At 41.3% G+C, this 27,963-nt stretch overlaps 2 protein-coding genes across 3 annotated transcripts in view; both read right to left on the minus strand.

Annotated features, from left to right (window-relative positions):
* Nucleotides 1-27,963, minus strand: part of LOC307040282 (synaptotagmin-2-like) — a 49,056-nt gene that overhangs the window by 19,144 nt on the left and 1,949 nt on the right. The window lies entirely within an intron of this gene.
* LOC307038409 (zinc finger MYM-type protein 1-like) lies at nt 4,700-7,891 on the minus strand. Its single transcript, XM_079679786.1, has 4 exons — nt 7,867-7,891; nt 7,670-7,777; nt 7,347-7,394; nt 4,700-7,109 (listed from the first exon to the last, which is right to left on the minus strand). Exon 4 carries the CDS (start codon nt 7,015-7,017, stop codon nt 4,834-4,836), a length of 2,184 nt encoding a protein of 727 aa, XP_079535912.1. The 5' UTR covers nt 7,018-7,109; nt 7,347-7,394; nt 7,670-7,777; nt 7,867-7,891; the 3' UTR covers nt 4,700-4,833.

A 27,963-nucleotide genomic window follows, 5' to 3' on the forward strand; every position in this document is an offset into this window, starting at 1 on the left:
GCAGCAGAGAGGATGTGGAAAAGACTGCACCCTCTCTGCTCCTGCCGGGGAATGCTGCAATGCAGGGGTGTAAGAGAGAAACACAAAGCTGGGAGGCAGTTTGTCCAACAGTCAGCTGCTCACACTCTTCCTCCATTCCCTGCCATGCCTCACTTCTTCCTCTCTTCAAAGCATCATCTTATCATTCTGGCCGTCTGTGCCTCCCTACCTTCCCTCTCTGCACACCCCAAACTAAAGGCACTGGCCCATCATTTCTGCAGCGTAGACAGCAGTAAACAGAAAGGACCATATGGTCATATTTGGCTCTGTACATCAGCTGCAGTGTTTGTGTGTCTGATATACAGCTTGTAAACAAGGTGGCAGTAGCCTCTATGTGTGTGTGTGTGTGTGTGTGTGTGTGTGTGTGTGTGTGTGTGTGTGTGTGTGTGTGTGTGTGTGTGTGTGTGTGTGTGTGTGTGTGTGTGTGTGTGTGTGTGTGTGTGTGTGTGTGTGTGGGGGTGGGTGTGTGTGCGTGTGTGTGTGTGTGTGTGTGTGTGTGTGTGTGTGTGTGTGTGTGTGTGTGTGTGTGTGTGTGTGTGTGTGTGTGTGTGTGTGTGTGTGTGTGTGTGTGTGTGTGTGTGTGTGTGAACACCTGGGAACATTTTTTGTGGAAGTGTCGAGTGGGTGGAAGGCTGTCGAAGAACTCTTGTGTTCTGACAGCCGATCTTCACTATGAATGATTTCCTGGCATAGCCAAGAATAAGAGAGGGGATCAGCCTTATGTTGCCATGTTTACGTTCTCAACAATGTCAGACCGGTGACAAACAATATGTTGAAGTTTTCTATAGTTTTCAATGGCTACACAGATGCTTACCATTCAATTAATTTGAAACATCCAGCTCTTTTGCAATTATATCTGAATATATAGTCTTTACTGATAAATGTTAGTTAACATACAGTAAAGAGATAACGAGGGTCTGTGGAATGCAGTTTAAAAGGTAAATATTTTATCAGCCTGGGAAATGATAAAACTGCCAACATATGTAAGGGTGTGTTGAGAAGTATAACATCATTTGGCTACAAACTTCGGGTGATTTCTACATATTCATTCTTTGATGTGTAATGTTAGGAGGATATTGGGCCGAAGACAGGTGTGGTGTCCATGTTATCATGTTATTTAAGCCACAACTGAATATAACTAATAATAAATAAGGCAATTACTATGGCTGCTGATCTGGACTATAGCAAAAGCTCAAAAATGTTGTAGGTGTGTAAAGGAGGATTTCGGAGGATGTAAGTAGGATACCTTTGTTAAAAAAAAGTATCCTTTTTTTATTCAAGACAATTATCCGGACTGTCAAAAATATACATTTACATTCAAAGCCCTATTTGTTTGGACGTTCCTATGCATCTGTTAGATATTTAACATAGAAAATATGACAGAAATGATTGAGAATACAGATATATAGTCAAACTGATCACCCTGATGTATGTTGAATAACGTCGGTGAACATTTTACTCATAATTACATTACTTTGTCAAAGGCAGGAATAAAAACCTCTTTTGTAAAAACATTTTTGCTTGTTATAACAAGAACCATTCATATGAAATAATCTCGGGGAAAATGTTTTTCATTCTTATATTTCTTGGTAAAGGGCCTTCCTGAAATTAGAATGAACCTTTTTTAACAGGAAAGGTCCAGATGTAACTCGTAACATTAGGGATGCCTCTGCTCTATTTTAAGGCCCTCTGCATTCACACAGGTGAAACTCATTCTGACGTGGGACACTCTGCCTGGGTTGGAGTTGGGAGGTGCTCCATAATTCAGGAAAGTGATGAAAGTTGTATATGCATGCACAAACAGGTGTAACAAAACTGACAAGAGATTTAAAAATCGAATTCATTTGTGCCCACAACTGAAATGTTGAATCCCCTATATTTGAAGTGTTCACTGGGTTGGCCTTCCAACATCTGATTTTCAAGATTAGTCAATTGAGGTGAAGGAGTGAGTTTTTCTTATCATATCATTATTAGTATGGGCACATAGGACAACTTGTGTTCCTATTTCATTTTATTTTAGGAACGAAAACAGCAGTCCTATTCCAACCAAATACTACATATATATATAACAGAAAAAACAACAAAACATGCAACAACAAGCAACTAAACAAGACATAACGGGGGGGATGCAAGGATGACTTCCTAAAACAGCAATTTGTTACATACACAAGACATTACACAGGAGATGCCATATTGACAGGGTCAGATAGGAGTGTTGTGGACCGTGAACCGTAATCCTCCTGTCTCGATCAAAATCCCCCAGCAGAGAAGCTGCACGCTCCATATTCAGCAGGTCCAGATACTCCCTCAGCCATGAGTCCTTAGTGAAGCAGGCTGGTTTTCGTTTCCTACCAGTTTAGTAGGACGAGTCTTTTTGTGGCTAAACAGCCCAATGTCCAGAGCCGATCGGCAGTCCTTGCAACATTGCCATCTAGCTTGAGACCCAGTAGGCATGCAATGGGACATGTAGGGAAATTAACATTTAAAGATTCAGACGTTAAGGATATTACTTCTGACCAATGTTTTTCTACCGCTGGGCATTCCCAGAGTAGGTGCAACAATGTACCTCGCTTGCCACATTCATGCCAGCATACGTCTGTGTTTATTTTCCATCTTGGATTTTGTGACAGGGGTGATGTATGCTCTATTGAGAATGTTGAACTGTATGATCCTGAATCTTACACATTTAGAAGAGAACATAGCTGATCTCCAAATGGAGTTCCATTGCAAAGCAGACAGAGATATTCAAGTCATGCTCCCAGGACAGTTGAACAGGAGAATAGGTGTTAGGGGCAGCCCTAAATAATCATTTATAAATATTAAAGACCACACCTGATGATATGATTGCTTTCTTGAGGCGCTGGTCCTCTTCCATACATGAAGCATGCATGGCTCCCTCCTTACATTTTGTACTAATAATAGATGCTATTTATGCATATGATAGAAAAGATGAGTCTGAGAGACCATACTGGTTTTTGAGTTGTTGAAATGGAAGGGTTTAGTCTCTATATATCTGTCCAATTGTAGTAATACCAGCCCTCTGCCAAATATTATTACTTAAGGTGCCTCCTCCTGCAGAAAGGCAGGGGTTACTCCAAATAGGGCAATATGGTAAAGAGAGCACCTCTATGTTGAGTCTCCTGTGAAGTTGTTTTACAATAGAGCATGAAAAGCGGATGATGGTATTATCCATTGAGGGTGGTGGTTTTGGGCAGGACCACATTGATGCCAGAGATATGTTTTGGTTTACAGACATGATGGATTGTTCCAGCCATTGCCAACTGCCTACCGGAGAGGCACTTTTGCACGCCCACGATAATGGATACTTTGCATTGAAGGACAAATAATACTGGAATACATCCGGGACTCCCAAACCTCCCATTGATCTTGGAATGATACATTTATTGTGTGCGATTCATGGATTTTTATTATTCCAAAGGAACTGAGTGAAAAGGGATTTGATATCTTTAAACCACTTTACTGGGAATACAAGAGGGACAGAAGAGATAATATGAGAAAGCCTTGGGAGAACATTCATTTTCAAGGTTTCTGCTCTGCCCCATAGAGAAAGTGGTATGGCCATCCATCTAATGTCCTCATTAATGGACTGGAAAATAGCAGGGCCTTTAAGGCTAAAGATTTTAGAAACAGGAGAGACAATGTTAATTCCCAAATACCTCATTCCATTTTTTTTCAAAATAAAGGGAGTGTTCATTAGGTTGTGCGTATATGTATATGTGGGATTGCTTCACTCTTATTCCAATGTATCTTATATCCAGAGAAGCTGCCAAATAAATGCATCAGATCAAGAACTGCGGGTATAGAGAGTGCTGGCTTGCTCAAAGTAAGAAGTACTGTATATTGTCAGCCTACATATTTACACTGAATGCTACACATGCGGAAAGATGGGGCATATGGCTAGGACATGCCCTAACGAGATCCAAGCAAGGCGAGAGGAACGACGGTTGGGCACGCCACACCGAGGAAGGGGGTGAGGCCGAGGCAGAGGGCTGGGTCGTGATCAGGTGAAGAAGGCAGACGGAGGCACGGAGGATGATACCGGTGCCAGGGCCGGCCCTAGACTTTTGGGGGCCCTAAGCAAGATTTTGTTTGGGGGCCCCCCTCACTCTAGCGCGTTCTCACTACACACAACACGGAACCAACTTTTGTCTTATGATGTTAGTATGAGCACACATATTGTACAAATAAGCATGTAAACACTAAAGTGGGACCTGAGAAGAGCAGCACAGTCTTTAAATTGACTACAAATAACTACCTAGGCTATAACTAATGACTATATAAACTCAGTGAACAGAAATATAGAAACTCCTCAGTCCTCAGTGACATATGTTTTGTTGTTGTGGCTCTGAGTCTGTACTCCAGCACATTAGATTTGAAATGAAACAAGGACTATGAGGTTAAAGTGCATAATGTGACCAAGTATTAAATATGACTACTTTGTTGAAGTGTATGTTAATTTGTCCAATATTACATTTGATCCCCCATTTTAGGGGATCAAAAGTACTCTGACAAATGAACATAAACTTGAATAAAGTAGTCATATCAGATAGCACTGATGAACTGACAGTGCAGAATAAAAAGACTGACAAAGTGACCATCACTGTTCAAAGATAGATATTTTTTATAAAAAACACTCAACACTAAATAGAATATATAAATAGATCCAAAAATACCTTTAAAGGATTAAATAATATGTGCAAAACAAACTGCTTAACAATGAAATGAAATGTAAAAAAACAAATGCAAATACAAATGTTCCTCTCGTACGTACAGTCAGAATTGTTCTCTTCTTGCTTTCCTGGAGGCAAAGTCATTGATGACCTGATCATAGGAGATCTGGCTGCCAATCTGGTGGTTTATGCTGATTATTGCCATTCCACTCAGGCGATCCTGGGCCATGGAGGACCTCAAGTATGTTTTTATCAGTTTGAGCTTCGAGAAGCATCTCTCTGCGGACGCCACTGTCACTGGAAGGGTACAGGCTATTCTCAGCGCTATCCAAAGATTTGGATAGATCTCACACAGCTCGTTTTCATTTAAGAAGGTGAGCATCTCCAATGTGGTCATATCTTCTTTGGGAAGCTCTGGAAGGCTTTGCATCTCCATGGCTAGCTCTCTCCAGTCAACGTCTGCCTCTTCGCCACAGGTCAATGTTTTTCCCAGCAGGGCACATTGGTCTGTAAGTGACTCATCATCCAGATTATGGAAGTTGTGAAGCACTCCAAACTTGTCTCTTACTTCCCCCAGGGACTTGAATCTGTCCTCCAAAGACTGGATGCCACAGTCCACCACAACATTAAAGAATCCTGTTTCCAGTCTCGTCATGGCATCAGCCACTGCCTCGTCAGCTGCCTCGTAGGCAAAATGCCTCTTTTTGCTCCGCAGCCTCTTTTCTTTCAGCACTGCCTCAACATTCATATTTCCACAGAGCTCTTTTGCTGTGGCCTGAGCATCTGTGAACCCAGTGGCCCTGTAGGTTACCAGCGATGCTTTGGTTTTGTCTAAGAGACTGACCGCAACATCCAGCTGCATGTTGACAGACTGAAGGAGCTTGCTAACTGTATTGATCTTTGACAGAATATCATACCAGACAACAGTGCAGATTTGGAATCTAAATGATCCAATTTCTTCTGCCTGGGATTGGGCCTCAATTCTGACCATGAGATCATTTGCGTTTTCCCTCACCTCTAGCAAAGCCTCCCTGACCTTATCCGTTTGGTAGCGCAACGGCTCGATGCTATTCACTCTGCTCTCCCACCGCGTCTCACTCCAGGACTTGAGAGTGATGTCCACATGTTTTTTCAGGATGGTCCACCTCTGGGGAGAACCTGAAAACAAGGTGTACAGCTTCTGAACATTACCAAAGAAGCAAGTAGCATCTATTGATCCTTTGGCTGAATCCGCCACCATCAAATTCAGTGTGTGGGCTGCACAAGGAACATACAGAGCTCGAGGATTCTTCTCCAACAGCCTGGCCTGCACCCCTTTATTTCTGCCCTTCATGTTTGCACCATTGTCATAGGATTGTCCTCTGCAGTCCTCAAAGGGGATCTTCAGCTCCTCCAGCCTGTTCAAAATGAGTGTAGACAAACCATGCCCTTTGGATGCAGGGGCTATGATGAACCCCAGAAAGTGCTCCCTGATCTCAGTCCTTTTCTTCACACTCACTGTTCGAATCACAACAGTCATCTGCTCCTGGTGGCTGACGTCTGGGGTGCAATCCAAAATGATGGCAAAATACTTGGACTCTTTGATTTCAGCCACCATTGCTGCAAGTATTGTGTCACTGATACAGGACATGAGTTCATTTTGGATTGTTTTACCCAAGTATGTAGTGTAATTTCCTCCACTGTCAATGCGTCTGATGTGTTCTTTCAGAACAGGGTCAAACTTGGCAATTAGCTCAACTTCTTTGAGGAAATTCCCGTTGTTGTGGTTATGCAGGGTGTCAACAGTCCCTCTAAGTCCCAGGTTCCTCTCTGCTAGAGATTGGATGATGGAAACCAACCGAATGAGCACCTCTCTCCACCTCTTCTTCTCTGCCTCCAGGAGGTACAACTCTGTTTTGTCTATTGTCTTCCCTTTTCTAAGACGGAGCTCTAGTTCCTTCCAAGTCAACACACTTTTCACATGATCTGGGCTGTTGTCGTGTAGCTTCAGTAATGCGCCAATATTCACCCAGTCCTGTTGTCCCTCTGTTATGAGCTTTAATGATTTCTTGGAAAACAACTTGCAGCAAAAGCAGTAGACTGAATCTTTGTTCTTGGAGTATATTAACCAGCTTCGCTTAACTTTCTCACCATTTACAAGTGTTCTAAACATGTAATGATAATGAAAGCTTCTGTTGTTTGGTGTTTTCGGGAATACAAAATCTCTGTCCACCTGTACTGGCCCCCTAATCACCAGATCTGTACGTACGTGATCGTTAAGTACTGATGGCCACCCAGTTGGATCCATTGGTGAACCAGAGAGAAAAGGAGTAGAAGTTACAGAGGTAGGTGTAGTAGGCGTAATGGTACTGCTCTCAACTTCAATGGGTACAGAAATACCTATAGGGAAATTAATTTTAAAAAATAAGTTTTTGTTACTTGACATGTTTACAAGTTGATGTTCCTGGCAATGAACAACACAGTTGAATGATTGAACACAATAGTAATAATAATATTCATAATAATAATAATAATAATAATAATAATAATAATAATACCATGATTGATTGGACATATAGTGCTTTGCTTTTCTTGACAAACAAAGTTAAGGTCTCTTTGATGTAGGCCTAAACTTACCAGCATTGTCAGAGGTGGTTTCTTCAGTGATGGAAGTTGATGGAACTGCTATGGAATAAAGAAGTATATCATTGTTTAATATATGACTATAGGACTGTCTCTAGATCAGCTGTCTTTTCACCACTATGGCGCTGCTTTTGAGATAGCTCCAAATTGCTGATCCAGAATCAGTCCTTAAAAACAGGTATCATCAAACTCCTGCCCCATGCATGACAGATATTTATTATAAGCAATGAACAGCGAGCTTGCTCAATAGAACTTCGACAAATGGCAATTGTAGCTAGCTCTATGGGCTTAATCTATACACTTAACACATCATTTACCAGCATTGTCTGAGGCGGTTTCTTGGATGACATCGGAGTCACTGGTGCCAACAGCTGACCTTGTGGTTTCACATTCACCAACAGCAGCGGTGGAGGTTGATTGACCTGCTATGGAATAAAGAAATATATGATTCGTAATGTAATGACTTAATATTCCAAATTCAGAAAGCTCTCACTTTGGGCCCATTTGAACTCACCAACAGTGTCCTCAGTGGACGTTGTGGTGTGTGCTGGCACCTGCTGTGGGCTTCCAAAGTACTTCAGAAGTGCTCCTGAGGAGAGTATGTTACAGAGTTAAGCTTTATGGAAACAGACTTGAAATGGAACATCAAATGGAACATACTAGCTTTATATAGCTAATTCAATATTCAGCCAATGAATACTTGCATTTACATGAACTTAGAACCCACACAATGATGTTTGGATAGTTCGATAGATAGATAGATAGATAGATAGATAGATAGATAGATAGATAGATAGATAGATAGATAGATAGATAGATAGATAGATAGATAGATAGATAGATAGATAGATAGATAGATAGATAGATAGATAGATAGATAGATAGATAGATAGATAGATAGATAGTACTTTATTAATCCCAGGGGAAATTGGTTTACTTGGTCAAAATATGAAACAAGCACATATACCTAGCTAACATTAGCTACGAGTGTGACTTGCTGCCTGAGCTAAACTTTTCTAAAGTAAATTAATCAGTAACGTTAATAGCATCGCATTATTCTACAGAAAGGCTGAGATAATAATGATAACTTGGCTAGTTAGCTAGCTGTAACGTTAGCTAGAAAGTAAGTAGTAGTAGTAAGTAAGTTAGAATACTCCCAAATCCAAGTTATCCAACTATTGTTAGTGGGACACAGGACATGAGACAGAGCCATAATATGAAGTTACATACCTTTATTGTCTTGCCTTTTTTCTTCATTAAGTTTTCTATTTTTTCGTTTTTGATCACCAGAGGCGTATGTCCTTTTTTTGCCAGACATCATGCAAACTGAAGACACCACAATTGAGCGCTCAGCTTTGCCTGCCTGCTCGCTCAAGTTGTCACAGCGTTACAAATGTGCCACAAAACCAACCAATCGGAGAACTCGAGAAGGTCAATTCTGATTGGCTGGTCGTCTCCAATCATATCTTCTATCTGAGATAGATGAGAGTAACACCTACGCCACGACGATTGTTTTTGTACTCCAAATATTAAGCAAAATATGTCACATTATATAATGACTGTTACAGAGTCATCATTTTGAGAAAAAGGCCTTCAAAGTTTCCTCTTCTCTGGATCGATCTGATTGATTATTAGCGGAGCAAATTATCAAAATAGTACGGAGGGAAGATATTTTCGTTTGGATTACTGGTCTGGGGGAAGCCCGCGAGTGTGTGTGTGTGTGTGTGTGTGTGTGTGTGTGTGTGTGTGTGTGTGTGTGTGTGTGTGTGTGTGTGTGTGTGTGTGTGTGTGTGTGTGTGTGTGTGTGTGTGTGTGTGTGTGTGTGTTGTGTATTTTTGCATTTGTGTGTATTGTGGGAAAACACTCGAGAAACACCGGCTGTTGTTATGCCTGCTGTGACGTCAAGTTACTCCGTTCTCCGCTTTTAATTATGCCGTTACAAGCTTCAAAGTTGTATTTATCATCTGAATTTGCCGAAACAAGTTTAATATTCTGAAAGCCAATACTTTGTTTATTTGAAATCAGATGAAAACAAACTGTAACGGACCCTGCCGTGTTATCTATGATTACTATACACCTTACATTCATCATTTCAGCGGAGGGAGGGGAAGCGGCGCTGCGGAACAGCAGAGTGGCGAGTGAGAGCTGTCATCCTCCCTTTACAAGCTTCAAATGCCTGTAGCTAATGAGATTGAATCAGTGTTCGAATTACCCATTTGCTTTCGGGGGAGCCCTATTTATTTATTTTATTGCTAATCATATAGGCAGACCTGAAAGATCTATATGTTTCCTGCATTAGGTCAACATTGATCGCCAATAGCTTGTTTGGTAGGACATCTTTTTTTCTCCTCTCCGAAATCTCGATCGCTTTTTCGTTTGCCTGGCCCTTATGGTGATTATAAATCTTTTTCCGCAGGTTATTCTTTTAATCACTGCTGACTTTTCCCTGAATCCTTTCTTGTGAAAGGTGCACTCCGGTGGATTTTTCTGCGAGCGGCAGAGAGATCAATATACTTTTTGCCTCTTTGCAAATCTCATATCCACATTCATCAGAAAAGATGGAGTGAGTGGAATGAAAAGCCATGGATAGCTTTCATTCCACTCACTCCATCTTTTCTGTGTCCAGTTAAAAGGCAGGTCATGGGCATCGTCAGGTTTGCTAGTGCAGGTGGCGCCGGCGGCTGTGGCCGTTGTTGAAGCCTCTTCAGGCTCCGCATCGGCAAGCCTCTCCCTCGGTGTGGAGCTGTCAAACGCGACCCTAACGCCGCTTACAGCCGGCTAGCTAAAAGTTGTTCCGTTCACGTTGTCATTTTTAGAATCCTTCGCTTCTTTGCTTGTGAATCCAAAAGCTGCGAGGCTTGGCTGATTTCGTTTCGCCATATTTTTTATGAACATTTCAAATACGCCGCCGGCATCGCCGCCGTAACCATAGCAACGTAAGTAGCGTAAAGAATGCAGCGCCGCCACGTACAGATGGCAACACCCAGAAATATTCACAAATATAAAACAAATATTCAGAAACTGTAATGAACAATGACTATTATTTATTTCAAAAACTTTTATTTACAGAAACTCAACATTTCTAATCTGTGTGACACAAATATGCAGCTCCCCCTATTTATCTCAAAGTCGGCCTTCAGGGGAGCTCCCTCCCTCTTCGGGGGAGCCAAGCTCCCCCTTGGCTCCCCCCCATTTCGAACACTGGATTGAATATAACAATCAAAAATAACAAAATATACACAGCTAGATCAGATCGCTTTTTAGATGCGACTTTAGAGTAGAGCAACGGTGTACTGAGATAAAACAAATTTTTAATTTTTTGCTAGGGGGCCCCTCAGTGGCTGCGGGGCCCTAAGCGGCCGCTTATGTCGCTTAATGGGTTGCGCCGGCCCTGACCGGTGCATCATTCTTTTTCAAAGTAAGTGACAAAATCAATCAAGTAGGAAATAAGAGAGGTCTTATGGTCGACTGTGGTGCCACGACACACATGATTAATGACCCGGCAAAGTTTAAGACAATCGATAAGAGCTTTAGACCCGAGGACCATGTGATAGAGCTGGCAGATGGAACGAAAACGACCGGGATGGCGAAGATGAGAGGAGAAGCCGAAGTTGTTCTGCTCGACAGCGAAGGACGGCAAGTGAAAACGAGGCTCAAACGAGCGCTTTACATCCCGTCTTTTCCACAGGACATTTTCTCTGTGAAAGCGGCGACAGCCAGCGGAGCTGAGGTCCGCTTCAAGGACGGTGATGATTGGCTGATTCATCAAAATGGTACCAAGTTTAAAATGGATATGTATGGTAGGCTATATTACCTTAGCACAGTAGAGGATGAAAATACTGATGATGTTTGTAATGGTTGTCATGACATCCAGACATGGCATAGAATACTCGGTCATTGTAATTTTGAGGATGTGTCTAAACTTGAGAAAGTGGTTAAAGGTATGTCGATCAAAGGGAAACATGACTTGTCTAACCATAACTGTGAAATATGTACGCAGGGAAAATTTACTCAAAGCAGAAACAGGCAGGCAGATACAAAAGCTAAGACAGTACTAGAGCTAGTACATACAGACCTATGCGGTCCAATAGAACCAGCAGATAAAGACGGCTACAGATATGCAATAGCATTTACTGATGATTATAGTGGGATGATTTTTCCCTACTTTATCAAAGCAAAGAGTGATACAGCAAAAGCTACTGAAAAATTCATAGCGGATACTGCTCCATATGAACACATTAAGTGCATAAGATCTGACAACGGTACTGAATTCACAGGGCATGAGTTTCCATCTTTACTTAGGACGAAAGGGATAAGGCACGAGACAAGTGCCCCATACTCACCTCACCAGAACGGTACTGCTGAGAGAGGGTGGAGGACCTTATTTGAGATGTCACGATGCATGCTATTAGAGAGTAACCTCCCAAAGCAGTTATGGACATATGCTGTACAAACAGCAGCACAGATACGTAACAGGTGTTACTGTAAGCGTCTAGAGCAGACACCATACCATGTTTTTACTGGCAAAACACCCAACTTGTCCAACATGAAAATATGTGGCTCTGAATGCTACGGGTATAAGCAGAATAAGAAGAAGCTAGATTCTAGATGTGCAAAGGGTATTTTTGTAGGATACGACAAATATAGCCCAGCATTCCAAGTATTTTATCCTGAGACAGGGAAAGTCCTGAAACATAGGCTGGTAAAATGTATCACAAAGAGTAGCGCAGATAGTCAGACTCAGACTAATCATAATATGGATGATGACACTTGTGGAGAAACTATTCCCACAACACCAGCAGGGACACAAATGGTGAACCAGAATCAGAGAGAGCCTAATATGGGTGTACAGTCCTATAGTGATGAGAATATTGAGGCTAGTCAGATCCAGACAGATGGTACTCAAAGAGAACAGGGAGAGAGTGCACGACGCTATCCCACTAGACAAAGAAATGCTCCAGAATATTTAATGGAGTATCAGTGTAAGGCTGATTGTAATGATGAAGTCTGAAAATGTAGATTATTTCTACAGAGTTGGTTGTGACGTACCCAAAACATACATGCAGGCTGTAGGCTCTAAGAAATCAAAAATGTGGGCTGATGCAATGAAAGAGGAGATTAACAGAGAATGAGACCTTCAGTCTGACCACACTTCCAAAGGGCAAGCAAGCAGTGGGAGGTCGTTGGGGATATGCAGTAAAGGAAAGCCAGATATGTAGCTAAAGGCTATAGTCAAGTAGAGGGAATTGATTACAAGGAAACTTTTTCACAGACAGCAAATATGACTTCTGTATGTACATTGATGCAGGTGGCTATACAGGAGGATCTTATCCAACACCAAATGGATGTGAAGACAGCTTATCTCCATGCACCAATAGACTGCGAGTTATATATGGAACAGCCTGAAGGTTTTGAGACAAAATCCAAAACAGGGGAACACTGGCAAACTCAACAAGTCATTGTATGGTTTAAAGCAGTGGTTCTCAAACTTTTTTTGTCATTCCCCACTTTGAACAGGTGGGCCTTTTCAAGCCCCACCTGTTCCTCATCGCTCCAACAAAATGGTAGGCCAAGCTTAAAATTGTCAAATGTATCGTTCTATAACAGGGGTCTCCAACCTTTTTTAGGATGAGAGCTACTTTTAAAAAAAGAAAATAAGTCGTGAGCTACTTTTACTCCTCTTTTTTTTGTTTTTTTGCACTGTATATATTTAGCACATTTGAACATTATTATATGCTTACCTTTAACCTTTGTGTGCTGTTTGGGTCTGTGGGACCCGTTTTCAATGTTTACTAAATGATAATGTATGCAATTTAATTACTTTAACCTGCTTTATTTGGGGGTGGACATCACCTCCTCTAGGGGGGTCCGGGGGCATGTACCCCGTGGATGATTTTTTTTTTAATGTTGAAGTGAAATGCCTCAATCTGGTGCACTTTGAACAAAAAATGAATTTATGGATACAGCTCTCAACACACTGAAAGGGAGCTGTATACTTTTCAATAATCCAAACATCTTTAGAATATGATCAAAACCAAAAACAAATCATTTAAACTTGTTTATTCTTATCTTATGTTACCTAGTTCGCATTCTTTCTTTTTATTTATGCATATTTTACAAATCACTCCCCTTTTAAACTTTTTTTTTTTTTTTTACTGTCCTATAGTACACATTGGAATGATTTCTTACTTTATTTTTTACACCTAGGCTATATTAAATAGATAAATGTGTGCTCTCTCTAGCTCTCTCGCTCTCTCTCTCTGTCTCGCTCGCTCACAGAGGCTGTGTGCTCCTCCGTGGCGATAAAGGCTTGCGTTAAAAAAATATAATAAACATAGGCCTATTTGTAAAGTGGGGGGACACAAACGGGATTTCGAAAAGTGTCACGGTTAAACTCCTTGTGAAGTGGTGAGGTGCCGCTCCACATTGCTCTTCTTCCCGACTGCAGCGCTGTAAATGATTTTGGTTTCAGTTGTGTGTGTGTGAGCAGGCTCGGATTGGCCATCGGGAGTTTCGGGACTTTTCCCGGTGGGCCGCTGCCTTTGGTGGGCCGCTGGCTCTGACATAGTGGACTTTCACAGCGCCGGTACCGCACCTGCAGCTGCAAACACCCGCCGTTGCGAGGCTCCGGCGGATCCGGCACTGTGAAAGTCCACCGGCACTGTGAAAGTCCACCGCCTTTGCGAGTCTCCGGCTGTAACAGTCCACTAACGCCCACGAGGTCCTAGGTTTGATTCCGGCCTGATGTCCAAAACAATTATTTTTAAAAAAAAGTAAAAACTCCTGTTCATCGCGTCCATTCGCCTCCCACCTATCACATCTCTGCGCCTCACCAGTGGGGCGCGCCCCACACTTTGAGAAACGCTGGTTTAAAGCAATCAGGGCGAAACTGGAACAAGTTACTCCATGATCATCTTACAGTGAATGGGTTTGTGCAAAACGATGCTGATCATTGTGTCTACAGAAAAGAGTCTGAGAACGAAAGAGTTATACTCTTGATATGGGTAGATGACCTACTTATAGCGGCCAATAACAACGGCTCATTCAGTGATGTCAAAGAGATGTTGAAGAGGAAGTTCAAAATGAAAGATTTGGGGGAACTTAAACACTTCCTAGGTATCAACTTTACACAGAGTGAGGGGGAGATCAAAATGAGCCAAAAGAGACACATAGCAAGATGCTAGAGAGGTTTGGCATGTCAGAGTGCAAACCAAGGTCAACTCCATGTGAGCAAAAGTTACATTTTGACACTGAGGGTGAAGTTATCGATTCCACAGGATACAGAGAGATAGTAGGTAGCTTGATATACATTATGACATGTACTAGACCTGATCTGAGCTGGATTTTGAGTAAACTATCACAACACTTAGCAGAACCAAAACAAAAACATTGGGATGCAGCAAAACAACTGTTGAGGTATCTAAAGGGTACAATAGACCAAGAGCTAGAAAAGTGAGGAAAGCCTAAAGCTTGAGGGATACAGTGATGCTGATTGGGCAGCCGATCAAAATGATAGGAGAAGCACAACTGGATATTGTTTCAGCTTAACTGAAAATGGTCCAGTTATATCCTGGAAAAGTATGAAGCAGCCAACAGTGGCGCTATCGAGTACATGGCATTAGCGGCTACTACTCAAGAGAGCATGTACCTTGTACAGTTATTAAAAGGGGTAGACCGTAATAGCCCACATGTACCAGTGAAGATATGCGAGGACAACCAGGGAGCAATAGCTCTATCCAAAAACCCTGTATCCAGACAGAAAAGCAAGCATGTAGACATCAAATACCATTTTGTACGATCTGCACATGCTGAGGGGAAGATATCTATTACATATTGTCCTACAGCAGACATGGTAGGTGATGTCCTAATCAAGCCGTTGACAAAGGCAAAATTTGACAAGTTCAAAGGGTATTTGTTTGGAGAGTAATGTGAATTGCAGGTATAAAAATTGAACACTGCTAGATTAGTTTTTGTTTTGTTTATTTGGATTCTGTGTTCCACTGTAGAGAGTTATCAACATGTCTTTGAGTGGGAGTGTCGAGCATATTTGTATAATAACAAAGTCATGTTTCAGTTCATGTGTATGACATCATCAGAATATGCCTGAAACGCGGTGATGCTAATGAGCATGCGCATATACAATAAACGGCCCGTACTCCAGGCCAAACTTTGAGCGATGTGGTCGTGTGTTTTTTCTGTCCGTTAGCATACTTACACTTCTTTGACTGACTGCAAACGTGGAGACTTCTGCTGAATATAATGTCTCACGCAACACAGATAATTGTATCCAGTATTGGGGAGATGCCGCCGGCTTCTTTACCCCCGGGGAAGCCAGCTAGGATGAGATTATTTCTCCGACTTCTGGCTTCCAGATCCAGCATTTTACCCTGAAGGGCCTTGACATCTTTGGACAGATCCCCCATTGTCTTCCCTTGGGAATTGGCTTGATCCTCTATCGCGCTAATACGCTTCTCTGTGTTGTTTATTCTTTAAGAAGTGGCCTTCGAGTCTTTCTTCAACTGAACAATAGCCTTGTCCAGATGGTCAAACCTTACGTTACAGGTTTCTTTAACGCTTTGTATTTCAGAAAGCAATTGACAAGCCCATGGGGACGTGTTCCTCTTCACCAAACATTTCCACCATGAGGCCCCTGTCTTTCTTTGCTCTAGCTCTGGTCAAACTACTGCCGGGCATTTAAACGCAGATGTTTTTACACACTAATAGAACTGACTGCGCATTACACTTTGAGACTTTCAGTATGGTTAAATCATAGTTAAGTCCGATTACCGCCTGCACCCGACTACTCCGGTGTCATCACGTGATCTTCCTATTCATCCAATTATATTTAGTATTATCAATACTAAATATGTTGATAATGAGATAATTGCTGTTTCTCTGCAACAAAAAATTGCCCAATTAACAGATTCTTATAATTTATACGTTTGAATATTGAAGATTTGCACATATATGCAATGTAAAAAAAAAAGTGTATTTAATAAGCAAAAGTATACAGAGCCTACTGCTAGTGAGTGACAGATATAGAGACGTACTGTATTCAGATAATAAGGAAAATATATCGTATGTTGTAATTCATTCCAAAAGTCATAGCAGTCCACACAAAACACAATAACTTAGTTGAGTAAAAGAGCATTTGACTGCGATGATGGCAACTTTTGGAACTACTGCTATTTACTTTAATTGGGAAAGAATCTTATAGACCAGGGGTTTTCAAAGTGTGGGAAGGTGAGCCTCCCCTCAGAGAACATAAGAACAGCCGCGCCCCCCCTCCCAATTATTATTGCTGTTATTATTATTATTGTTGCTATATTGCAGGGGGTATTCAATTGCATTTCAAAGAGGTCCAGTAAGAGAAAATGTAATTAAATGCTGTTTTCGCTGTTTCGCTGTCTACCTTCCGCCATTTGAAATTACTCCGACTGCTTCTCTCCTCTTGTCTCGTCTCTGTGTTTGAATCTATCGTGCTGACTGCACCGATTTGATTGGCTGAGTAGCGTCACCTCCTTAAAACATTAAACAATAACTTTTTAAAACCTTTTTATTTTTATGTTTTAAACATATTGTATAAAACTCCCCCAATACTTGGACTATTCCTTGCACCCCTCTAGAATAAGCCCGAATGGTCTCAACCATATTGCATCAGTAACGTGCACTTGTTGTTATAACAAGATCGCAAGGACACTGGTAGCGATTGGGAAAATTGAGTGTTGTTCAGTTTGTGTGTTGTGGAACATGCGTGTGCCGTGCATGAAAATATACCACACACACAATTACAATTGCATGTTCAATTCACTACCCTGGAAGTTAATACAGTTGTTAAAGTTGGAACAGCCTGTGGACAGCCGTTCTTCCTTTCATGTCAGTCGCCGACATCTTCTTACAGAGGACAGGCACATCTAGCTGCAGCACGACCTGTATATTTCCGCACGCCGTTTTTTTTTACATTTTCAACATCGTGGATACATCTTTATATGTTCCCGGCAACACACTGAACGTCAACTTTGCCTCCTTATTACACTCACCCCTACTTTAGTGGGAATAATGAGTCTGCGTCTTTGGTGCACACAGGAATAAACGCAGATCATACTCTGGCTGCAGCCTTTACCGGCACTTGCTTTTGATCAAAGTCAATGCGGAAAACCGGCACTCCCACAGGTAGGTGGAGGTGAAGAGAATGAGCACTTTTACAGCCTTTTTGGCGAGGTGGGGGAACTCGGTCTCCACAGACAGACAAAAGTGGGCAAGTGTCACTTTACTCGTCTTTTTCTCGTTCTTTTGTGTCTCACGCTGCGCCTCCCCTGAAGCTCTCTGGCGCCCCCCAGGGGAGGTGCGCCTCACACTTTGAAAACCGCTGTTATAGACTGTACCATCGCAGACAAAAAAGCAGTGACCGGGGAAGACACAACAGCTGATGCTGACATTTGACTTCTGTGCAAAATTGACCTGTCTACATCAAGATGGATGGTACTCTGAAATAAAAATAAAAACATGAATACTACTGTAGCCCTAAAAGATACTCATTAAGAAAATGCAAATTGCTTTCAAATAATCAAACCATCATACAAATCAAATGTCTGCAAGCATGTCCATCGGGTATTTGCAGTAAACAACTTACGCAACAGTTCATTACCATCTACTTACATCACGAAACGAGTGGAAAACAAATAATCACAAGGGTATAACTAACAAAAGTAATTCACTGTATAATGTCTTTCTACAAAATTTCCCCTGTGAGTTTGATCACATATACTGTAGCTTAAGGGAAAATTATAACACCCACAATTTCCCCTGTGGTGAAAAATGTAACTGAGACAGGAACATCATCAAAAGGTTTACTTGAAAGTTTGATTTATTGCACTATATGAAAATCATATGAATGATTGAAACCCATTACAGTCTCAGTGCACAATGACACATCACTGGAGTGGATGAGAAACATTTTTTCTAAATGTAATCCTCTCAAGGTTTTTCAGATTGAAAAAATCTAACACTTCAGTAATGAAATCTCTTATTTCTACATGTGCCATTAATTTCATCCTGTCGACTTCCTGCAGTGTGTTATGTGCATGTAAAATGTTTGCAAAGTCTAAACTCCAAATGTCTCTCCCACACACTCCCCCTGCCACTTCCTGAAACGCCTTCATTGGACTCCTTTGTTTACTTCCGGAACATAGTGACATCAATGTGACACTCATTCTTCTTTTGGCTAGCGCTCCATCACATTGTAAGTGATAGGCTAAGGGGCGGAAATCTCAACAAAGCTGGCCAGCTAACCAATCAGAGCAGACTGGGCTCTGGTTTCAGACTGAGGGTGAAAAGAGGTGCTGCGGCACAGTATGAGAGAAATAAAGACCTTTATGAGCATTAAAGCATGTAAACATCTCACAGCAGAAGAACTAAATACAAATATGAATCTGAAACTCTGCTTGATATAATAATAGGGCCCCTTTAAGCAATAGTTATTCGATGATGATAAAATAATGCACTAAAAGTTAAAGTCCTGAATGAGAACGGTTACTTAAGTAGAAGTACGGAAGTACTATCAGCAAAATGTACCTTCAGTATCAAAACTACAAGTAATTATTAAGCAGATTAGCTTTTTTCACTTTTTTTCATTATTTATTATTATTATGTTTTAATGCCCAACAAATACTTTATTTGTAATACTGGATAAGTCGTACAGTACTGCATCATATTACACAATTGAATCATGTGCTCTGTCCAGATATGTATGTCAAAATGTTATTTAAGTACAATACTCAGGTTGATGTACTTTTTTACATTCTAACTAATTGTACACATTATTGAAACCAACAAACTATACAGATATGCAATGTACATGTATACACAGTTTAGGCTTGCACTCTCTTCTGGCTCCCTGTGCTGAAAATAGCCTGACAGACTACACTGGATACATTGGTGCATTTAGGGAGCAGAGGGGAGGAAACAGAGAGAGGGAATGTTCCCCCCCACCAGTGAAGGATGTGTTGCACTGCACAGATTTGGGGCAACATGGCGGAGCAGTATACTGAGAAAAGGGAAGCCAAAGGGGACACTGGTACAGTGAGTAATTATCTGATCCTTCTGCACCGACTTCTTACATTTCATCTTCTTTTCCTCTGGCCTCCAAGCCCTTTCACATCAGATTTTATTAGATACCCTTACTAATTAAACTGTGGCCAATCATTTGCATACATCCTTATGTGTCTTACTAAAATACAGATTAAGTGTTGCATTTAGAAGAAAAAACGTTGAAGGCTGTATTGCAAGCGCCACTATAGGCCAAAGGCAAAGCAATACATCGAAGAACCAGATGTGTCAATTGTGCCATCGTTCATTTTATGCTCCAGCAAGTTTCAAAATCTGTAAGGGGTTTGATGCTGAGAGAGCAGAAGGCAAATGGGAATCATTAAGAAAGCCCTTTCTCAGCAGATCCTCAGAAAAAGGTATATTCTGAATCAGCCCAGAAAAAGACATAAAGATCCCAATGTTTCTGCTATAAATTAATCACTTCATATAATGTGATTAAAAATGGACTACCTATGTTGTAAATGTATTATCTTTTCAATTTACACACGGCATCTATTGCATGTCTGTCCGTCCTGGGAGAGGGATCCCTCCTCTGTTGCTCTCCCTGAGGTTTCTCCCATTTTCCCCTTTAAACTGTGGGTTTTCTCTGGAAGTTTTTCCTTGTACGATGTGAGGGTCTAAGGACAGAGGGTGTCGTATTGTCATACTGATATTCTGTACAAACTGTGAAGTCCACTGGGACAAACGTAACATTTGTGATATTGGGCTATATAAATAAACATTGATTGATTGATGTATGTATTTCACAAATAGCTAAATTGAATTCTTTAAAGCTGATTTTATTCCTAGTCAGCTAAGAGTGTAAGACTCGGAGTGACCAGTTGAGGGCGCTGTGTATACAATATATACTCTTCAGAGGTCACAACATTCAGTAAAATGGCTCTGCAGACTTCTTGATCATTTCAGCTGCTTGTTAGATAAAACGTTTTCCACACAGTGTATTCATTTCTAGCTTTGAAGTATCAAAACTGTACACTATTTCAATTCAGAGGTACAGTAAAGAGTACTTGCGTATACAGTAAGTATGTGACTTTACTTAAGAATGAATGTTAATACTTCTTTACCACCAGATTTCAGCTAATAATATACGACTTTTTACTCCACTACATTTATCTGACAGCTTTAGTTACTAACATAAAGACTATATTCACAGAAGTTGGGGCCCCTTGTCAAGATTCAGTTCGAGTAAAGACACTTTACTCTCTTTGAGATTCAGAGAGTCTAATAACCATTATTTCACAAGACAGCAAAGGTTGTTGGAACCATTTTAAATCAGATTGTAACTATTTTACGTCAAAACTATTGAATAAAACCTGCCAAACTCACTTTATTATACTCCATAAAGCAGAGAGAAGCTGCAGATGATTCTTTGTATGTTCATGACTTATATGACCCCCTTCACATGTCATTTAATCAATTTTCACTGTTAAATGTAGATGCTTTGAGTAAAGGATCTTTGGATATTACTGTTTCAGCTACAGTCCCAACTGATGTTTATTTTGTATACACTTCACCTTGAAATGTTCCTTTAACATCAGCTTGCAGCTCTACTGTATTACTATATGTTTATGTAAGTGCGTCCATGTGCCACACACGGACGCACACATGCAGTAGATAAACAACCAATTGTTTGCCGCTTCAATCTGGTACTTAATATTAATTCACCCATGAAGCACTTCCATCGATCTACCGAAAGGTATTGATCCTTTTTCATACGAGACTGCAGGGACTGGGCTGAAACTGACAGTACGTTGCAACCTGATCTCACCAGAATGCGTGACTCCACCACGACTCCTTAACACCGCATTGCGTGGTGGAGTCACGAACTTTGCTACATTTACGTGTCTGCACCACGCAAACAACCCCAATGTAAAGTGAATGAGGCTCCTTTGTCGTGGTGCACACACGCATTTCTACAACGTCCAGCAGTGAGCTTTTATTCTATAAAACATTTTAAAAATCTACTTTATAGCTTGTAGATCTTCTGTTACTGTCCTTTCTTCTTAGAGGAAGTACAGAAAAACGTAACTGGATATTTTTGAATGTTTGAGGTGTAATAAACGACACAGCAGTTTTTTTGGCATGTTAAAACTATTATGTTCTGCCGAGTCGCTCATGAGAGTAACAGCTGGCAAAATTACAGCCTCGCCTACTGATTTCAAATGTGTGCTCTAAAATGATATTTATAAATGACTATTATCATTATTATAAGACAATAAATGGCAAATATATGTAGAAAATAAACGTATTTAAGATACGTTCATAAGAAACGTAACGTTGGAGAAAATATGTTTTTAGCTTACGTAATTGAGAATGCAGTTTAGTTCTCTGGGAACGTATTTTTTAGGAGACAGGGTTGCCATAATACATTCTGACAAAAACTACAATTGAAATTACGGGCCAAAAGTTGTATTTACAAGTATTAAAAGTAAGCATAGGACACCAAACCAACTGAGACCCGTCTGTCCGCCGCATCTACGCATTGTACAACACACACACCTACACACTGTACGTGTTGTACAGTCTGTACCACACACACACCTACACACTGTACCACACACACCTACAGCTCCTAAAGCATAATCAGGCTACAGCCGTTGTGTATTTTATTATGTGAAGCACTAAATGGTCTTGGAAAAATATTGACTCTTTGTTTGTAGATATTAACTACAGCATACAAATACAGAGAGTAATGTGGGCCTGTTATACTGAGTGATATGTATTTTACACACTGCTCTGCTTTCTGCACGGACCTCACAGCTGTTCTCACTGTAAACATCGCGTCGCCGTTCAAGCGGTTACTAAAATAATATCCAGGGGATGCATGCAGAGCTGTCATTGGCTGAGATAAGTCCGGTCGTGCGTAACGCTTCCACCGTTCCCGGAAATGCATCCGTGGAGGAGCCCTGGAGGACCCATCAGTGTCTCCTCGGTTAGAGCTCCTCCAGAGAGCCTCCTCGATGCTCGATGCTCGGTCCTCGATGTGCATTTAGAGAAATTAGATGTCCTTCAACATGGCGCGCTGAAATTCCTTTCCGGGTCACAACCGGAGGACCGAGGAGTCGAGGAGTCGAGGAGGGGAAATTAGAGTATTGAGAAACCTCTATAGAGAGATACGAGTTACGACACTCCCATAGACCTCCGTTGTAAAAAATGGCGGCGCCTACTTCCGGGGTATGGAATCGAAATAGTTCCAAATATTGTCATTTGGGCGTTGGACCTCATTCACTTACATTACGGCGCGTCGATTAGTTCCAGAGGTAAGTTGCTGAAATATCGAACTCTTTTGAATTGTCAACTGTCTATATTGTCTCAGAGGCCCTTTATGATGCTTATACTGGTCTTCATTTGTATATGCACAGCGTAATTATCTATATTTTATCTTGGTTGTTACAAACAATTTTGCTAGCATTGCCTGCTAGTTAGCTAGCGCGACTTCGTCAGCTTTTAAGGTAAGATTTCAGTAATGAATCGCTAGCAGCTTATATATCAATGATGCTGGGTAACTAACAAGCAGGATTTAGATTGATTATGTATTTTTTTGTTATTTTGGTTTTTATCTGCTGAACCTGACCGTGTCAGCCATCCTTAGTCGGCTTTTTCTGTATGATATGATTTAACTGCTAGCACAAGTAGAAATGAGGTGCCATTTGTGATAAATATTTAATTTGATATTTCATTGCATTTTGGGATATATACTAACATTTCATTATGTGACATGTTGACTGTACTTAGTTTTTTTTTGTACTGTTCCGTGTTAACTCATCTGTACTGTACCATTAGCCTAGCGCTACTTTTTAATGCTTGATGGCATGCTAGGATAGATTCCTTTGTATTGTAATATACACACTAGTTTAATGATTGTTCTTCAAAGGTATTATTCAGTCTTAAAAAAATAATAGCCTACTGAACAGGCTACTCTACAGCAGTGAATGAAGGATGAGCTTAAAACATGGTCATGCATCCACAATGTTTATTTTTAACAAAATAAACACTTAAAAAAAAATAATAAGCACTTTTTTTCCCAGCGCGCAGTGCATATTGGAACAATACAGGTGTTGGGACAGAGTTCCTCAGACGAATGGACGAAAATGTGTTTTCCAGGCAGTCTTGAGTGAAGCGGCTTGTGAGAACAAATGTGTGCCCTTGTCTCAACAGGTCATGCTGGACCTCCAGGATTGTTGTTGTGGCCATCACCAGTCCTGTCTGGACTGGCTTCCAGCTGCCCTTGGGACCGATCTTCAGGCCCCGAAACAGATGTTTTTTTTTGTAAATAGTTGCTTACCCTAACCCTTTTTTGTAAATAGTATTGCTTTTTTATAAATAGTTGCTTTTTTGTAAATAGTTGTTTGTAAATATTTGTAAAATGCCCCCCCCCCCACCCCCACCCCCCACCCCACAATTGTTGTTCGCACAATTATGCTTCTGTTTTTGACTTTTTGGTGTCCATTGTTCAGCCACTGTATTGGTAAGCAACAATTTGTTTTGGCCAAAATGTGTTATTCACACTCCTGACTCCAGTTTGATGTGCTGCATTCTCCTCTGAGTGGTCCTGATTTCAGGCAGAGATCATGGCTTAGAAGGATTTATACTGTAGTGGTTTTGAACCATGGTTCAACAGGAACTTTTGTAAATAGTTTTAATATTTATCATAGTAATAATTTTCAGTCTCCCACTGTCTCAATTTAATTTATCGTTTCTTTGCCCCACCATATGTTTTGTTGTCCAGGGGCACTAATTTGGTCTGTGTTGAAGATTGTTTTACACTTTAGATTAATCAAATTGTGTTTTTTGGCTGAATTAATATTTTTCTGTTTAACCCTAACCCTCTTTATTCTCCTTCTCATTCATTTTACTTTGTTTTGTTCTAACACACATCACTTTTTCCATACACTGTTCTTAATACTTTGTTTGTCCCTTCTACTTGGTTCTTCCTGTTGTTCTTGTTCAAATGGTAATACATATATCAATTGTTCATCCACTGTTGTGGTAAAATGATATTCATAGTCTTAACATGATCATGCTACCCATGCTAACATGAACACAAGCGTTTCCCTCCAAAAATGTAAAACGATCTAAGTAATAGGCTACCAAGCTTTCCATTGTCACCCTGCCTCTCCAAATGCAAAACTGTCAATAAAAAGTATGCAATAATGCAATTACAGCTGGAAAAGTACTTGGGTGTGTGTGTTTTTATATATATTTACCATTCAATAACGCAATCGCGGCTGTCTGTCTGTGACAGTCGCAGTTTGATCTCAGTGTGTCTACTGTAGGGGCAGGGGAAAAGGCTTTTTAGTGGGCGCGTCACCGGGATGCCAGGGGTGGTTCTCACTGGAGGAGGGTGCGTATGTGTGGTGAATGCGGGTATTCAGCGGGATATTTAAGTTTCCTCAGCATGTCTATATATGTTAAAATGCAACGGGGGAAGTAACTGAAAGTAACCGTATGTGGATATTGCATCGACCAACCTCGAAGCACGTCTCCCTGCCTGGAGAGGACGCGCACAGTGAGAGAGATTCCCTCCAACACAGGGTAAGGTTCGCTCCTTTGTGCCACGCCGATCATCGTGTTTTTTAAACATTTTTGTGGATTATAGCCTGAAAAGGCCTACAAACATTTCTGTTTTTGCCGCCGACGGGCGCAGGAGCAACAGCCTTTTTTTGTATCAATGAACTACACTATGGCCTGGATTAGGCAGTAAAGACAATGTATCGCGAGTGGACTTTTTGTTGGGTTTTGTTTGTTTTCCTTGGCTCGAAAAACTGAATACATTTGAATAACGCAGAAAACCTTTCTTTGTTTATTTTGTTCATGTGTGCATATAGACTTTAGTTAATACATTTCCGTGGGGACTATTTTGTGGGAAGAGCAGATTATCCGTTTATTATTTCTGTTTACCTTTTTATAATATTTCATTCAAGAACCCCTTGTGCGTTTAATTAACACAACTATTTTTAGATAGTTGATCGTTACATGTCTGTCCCATAGAAGAACATGACAGCGTAGCGCAACTATACTACGGACGTGACTGCCCTGGCAGTGACATCAACATAGCCTGCTTGTGCTACCACACTTTCCCCTCAAAATATCGTTAAATAACGAAACTTGGAAATAGTGCCAATCCATACAAAGTGTAACCACATCATGTACATATGAAAGCAATCTTTAAAAAATAACAGCGTTGGTTTAATCTGACTATTTTGACCATGTTCGTGCTGTTTTTGCCATAGAGAAGCATTGCCCCGGAAGTGCGTTTTGAACTATCCCGACATACATAAACCACGTGACCGGCTGGCGGCGACATCAAAGAGTGTCGTAACTCTTTAAGGCCCAGGTACACCGGCCCAAAATCGGCAGTAAATGGGAGTCGGGCCGAACATGAGCGTGGGCACGCCCTATTCGGAGTGGTGTGCGCCGCACCGTCGGGTCTTTTCTGCCGACCTGACGCCTTTTCTTGGCGTCGAGAACACCACCGGAAGTCGGACAAAGGGATAACACTGATTGGCTGTTCAGCTAGCAAATCAGTGCATGAGAAGCGTTAACGGAAGGGTTACTTGGAGAGGGTCGGAGTCCGACCCTTGTCAATTAACTACAGGGGTCCCTCAGGGCTCTGTTCTTGGTCCCCTCCTCTTCTCCTTGTACACAAATTCGCTCGGATCAGTCATTAGCCCGCATGGTTTTTCATACCCATGCTACGCTGACGACACCCAATTAATTCTGTCCTTTCCCCGCTCAGAGACCCAGGTCGTCGCACGCATCTCTGCTTGTCCAGCTGACATCTCTCAGTGGATGTCTGCTCACCAACTCAAGCTCAACCTTGACAAGACTGAACTGCTTTCCTTCCGGGAAAAGATTGTCCCACTCTTGACCTAACAATCAACATCGGCACCTCTATTGTTTCCCCGACTCAGACTGCAAGGAATCTAGGTGTGACCCTAGATAACAAACTGTCCTTCACTGCAAACATAGCTGCTACAACCCGCTGCTGCAGATACACTCTTTACAACATCAGTAGAATACGTCCCCAGCTGACCCAGAAAGCGATGCAAGTTCTGGTCCAGACTCTTGTCATCTCACGCCTAGACTACTTCAACTCCCTCCTGGCTGGTCTACCTGCATGTGCCATCCGACCTCTGCAGCTCATCCAGAATGCAGCTGCTCGTCTGGTCTTCAACCTTCCTAAAGTCTCCCACACCACCTCCGCTCCCTTCACTAGCTTCCAGTAACTGCTAGAATCCACTTCAAGACAATGGTACTTGCGTACCATGTTGCGAATGGATCTGGCCCTTCCTACATCCAGGACATGGTTAAACCGTACACCCCACCACGTGCACTCCGCTCTGCATCAGCCAAACAGCTCGCTGCACCCGCACTGCGAGGGGGACCCAAGTTCCCATCAGCAAAAACACGTGGGTTTGCTATCCTGGCTCCAAAATGATGGAATGAGCTCCCCATTGAAATCAGGACAGCAGAAAGCTTACACATCTTCCGGCGCAGACAATCTTGATACAGCGTACTTATTATATGTTGTAATTTGGATTCCTAAAGCTTTTAGTCTACTAACCCATCATTCAAGGGTGGTTTTCACTATAAGTAAAAAATAATTGTTGGACGGACACTATAATTTACATTTTTTTACTATGTTCAATCTGAATTTTCTTTAAAAATAAAAAACATCTATATTGATTCTGACTCTTCTACATCCAACTCACAGGTTTATCATTACTTTGAGAAAAAAAGATTAGCTCATACTCTGTACTGAGACACAGGTGTCTTGAGCTAAATTCTAACATTAGCATGCTAACGTGCTCACAATGACGCTACTATGCTGATCAATGTATGTAGGCCTATGTATGTATGAATGTATGTATGTGTGTATGTATGTATGTGTGTATACGTGTATGTGTGTATTTGTGTGTAATGTGGATGGATGCATATCATTATAGTTTATTGTGTTAGCATTACTTAAGGACTCAACTCAAACACACTCACAGCTGCTGATGGGGATGCCCTTTTTCAGATAAACCAGTGTAAACCAATCCTTTTGCAAATGTGAACTTTGACATGATGGTGGTTTCTAGATGAAAAGTGAGAGGGTCACCGAAATGGTAATATTTTATTCTTAGGGGAAACACATGAACAACATTTCTTATAGCATCCATCCATAGACATTTCACTCAAAACCATTTATGTAGATAACATGGTGGCGCTAAAAGTCAGGGAATCACAGTCCGAAAGGATTCCTCCTCAGAAAATAGAGTCTGGACCAAATAGTCGACCAGCTCAATGAATCACGTACAGCAACACCATTAGCATATTAGCATGAAAACAAAAAAGTATAATTGCTTGCATATATTTGTCAAAGATCTCAGTATTGAACCATTTTTAAGGGGACACCCTATAATATATCTCATCTAACAGATGTAACGCTGACTTCAGCACCATGACACCAGGCACAGGCTGCAACACTGTCTTCAGAATGATTAATCCTCTCAGTGTA

The sequence above is a fragment of the Notothenia rossii genome, assembly GCF_949606895.1.
Source record: "Notothenia rossii genome assembly, chromosome: 5".
In the NCBI taxonomy this organism is placed as follows: domain Eukaryota; kingdom Metazoa; phylum Chordata; class Actinopteri; order Perciformes; family Nototheniidae; genus Notothenia; species Notothenia rossii.

Excerpts from the sequence above, each read along its gene's own strand:
- LOC307038409 (XM_079679786.1), bottom strand. The coding sequence starts at position 7,017 with ATGGATCCAACTGGGTGGCCATCAGTACTTAACGATCACGTACGTACA.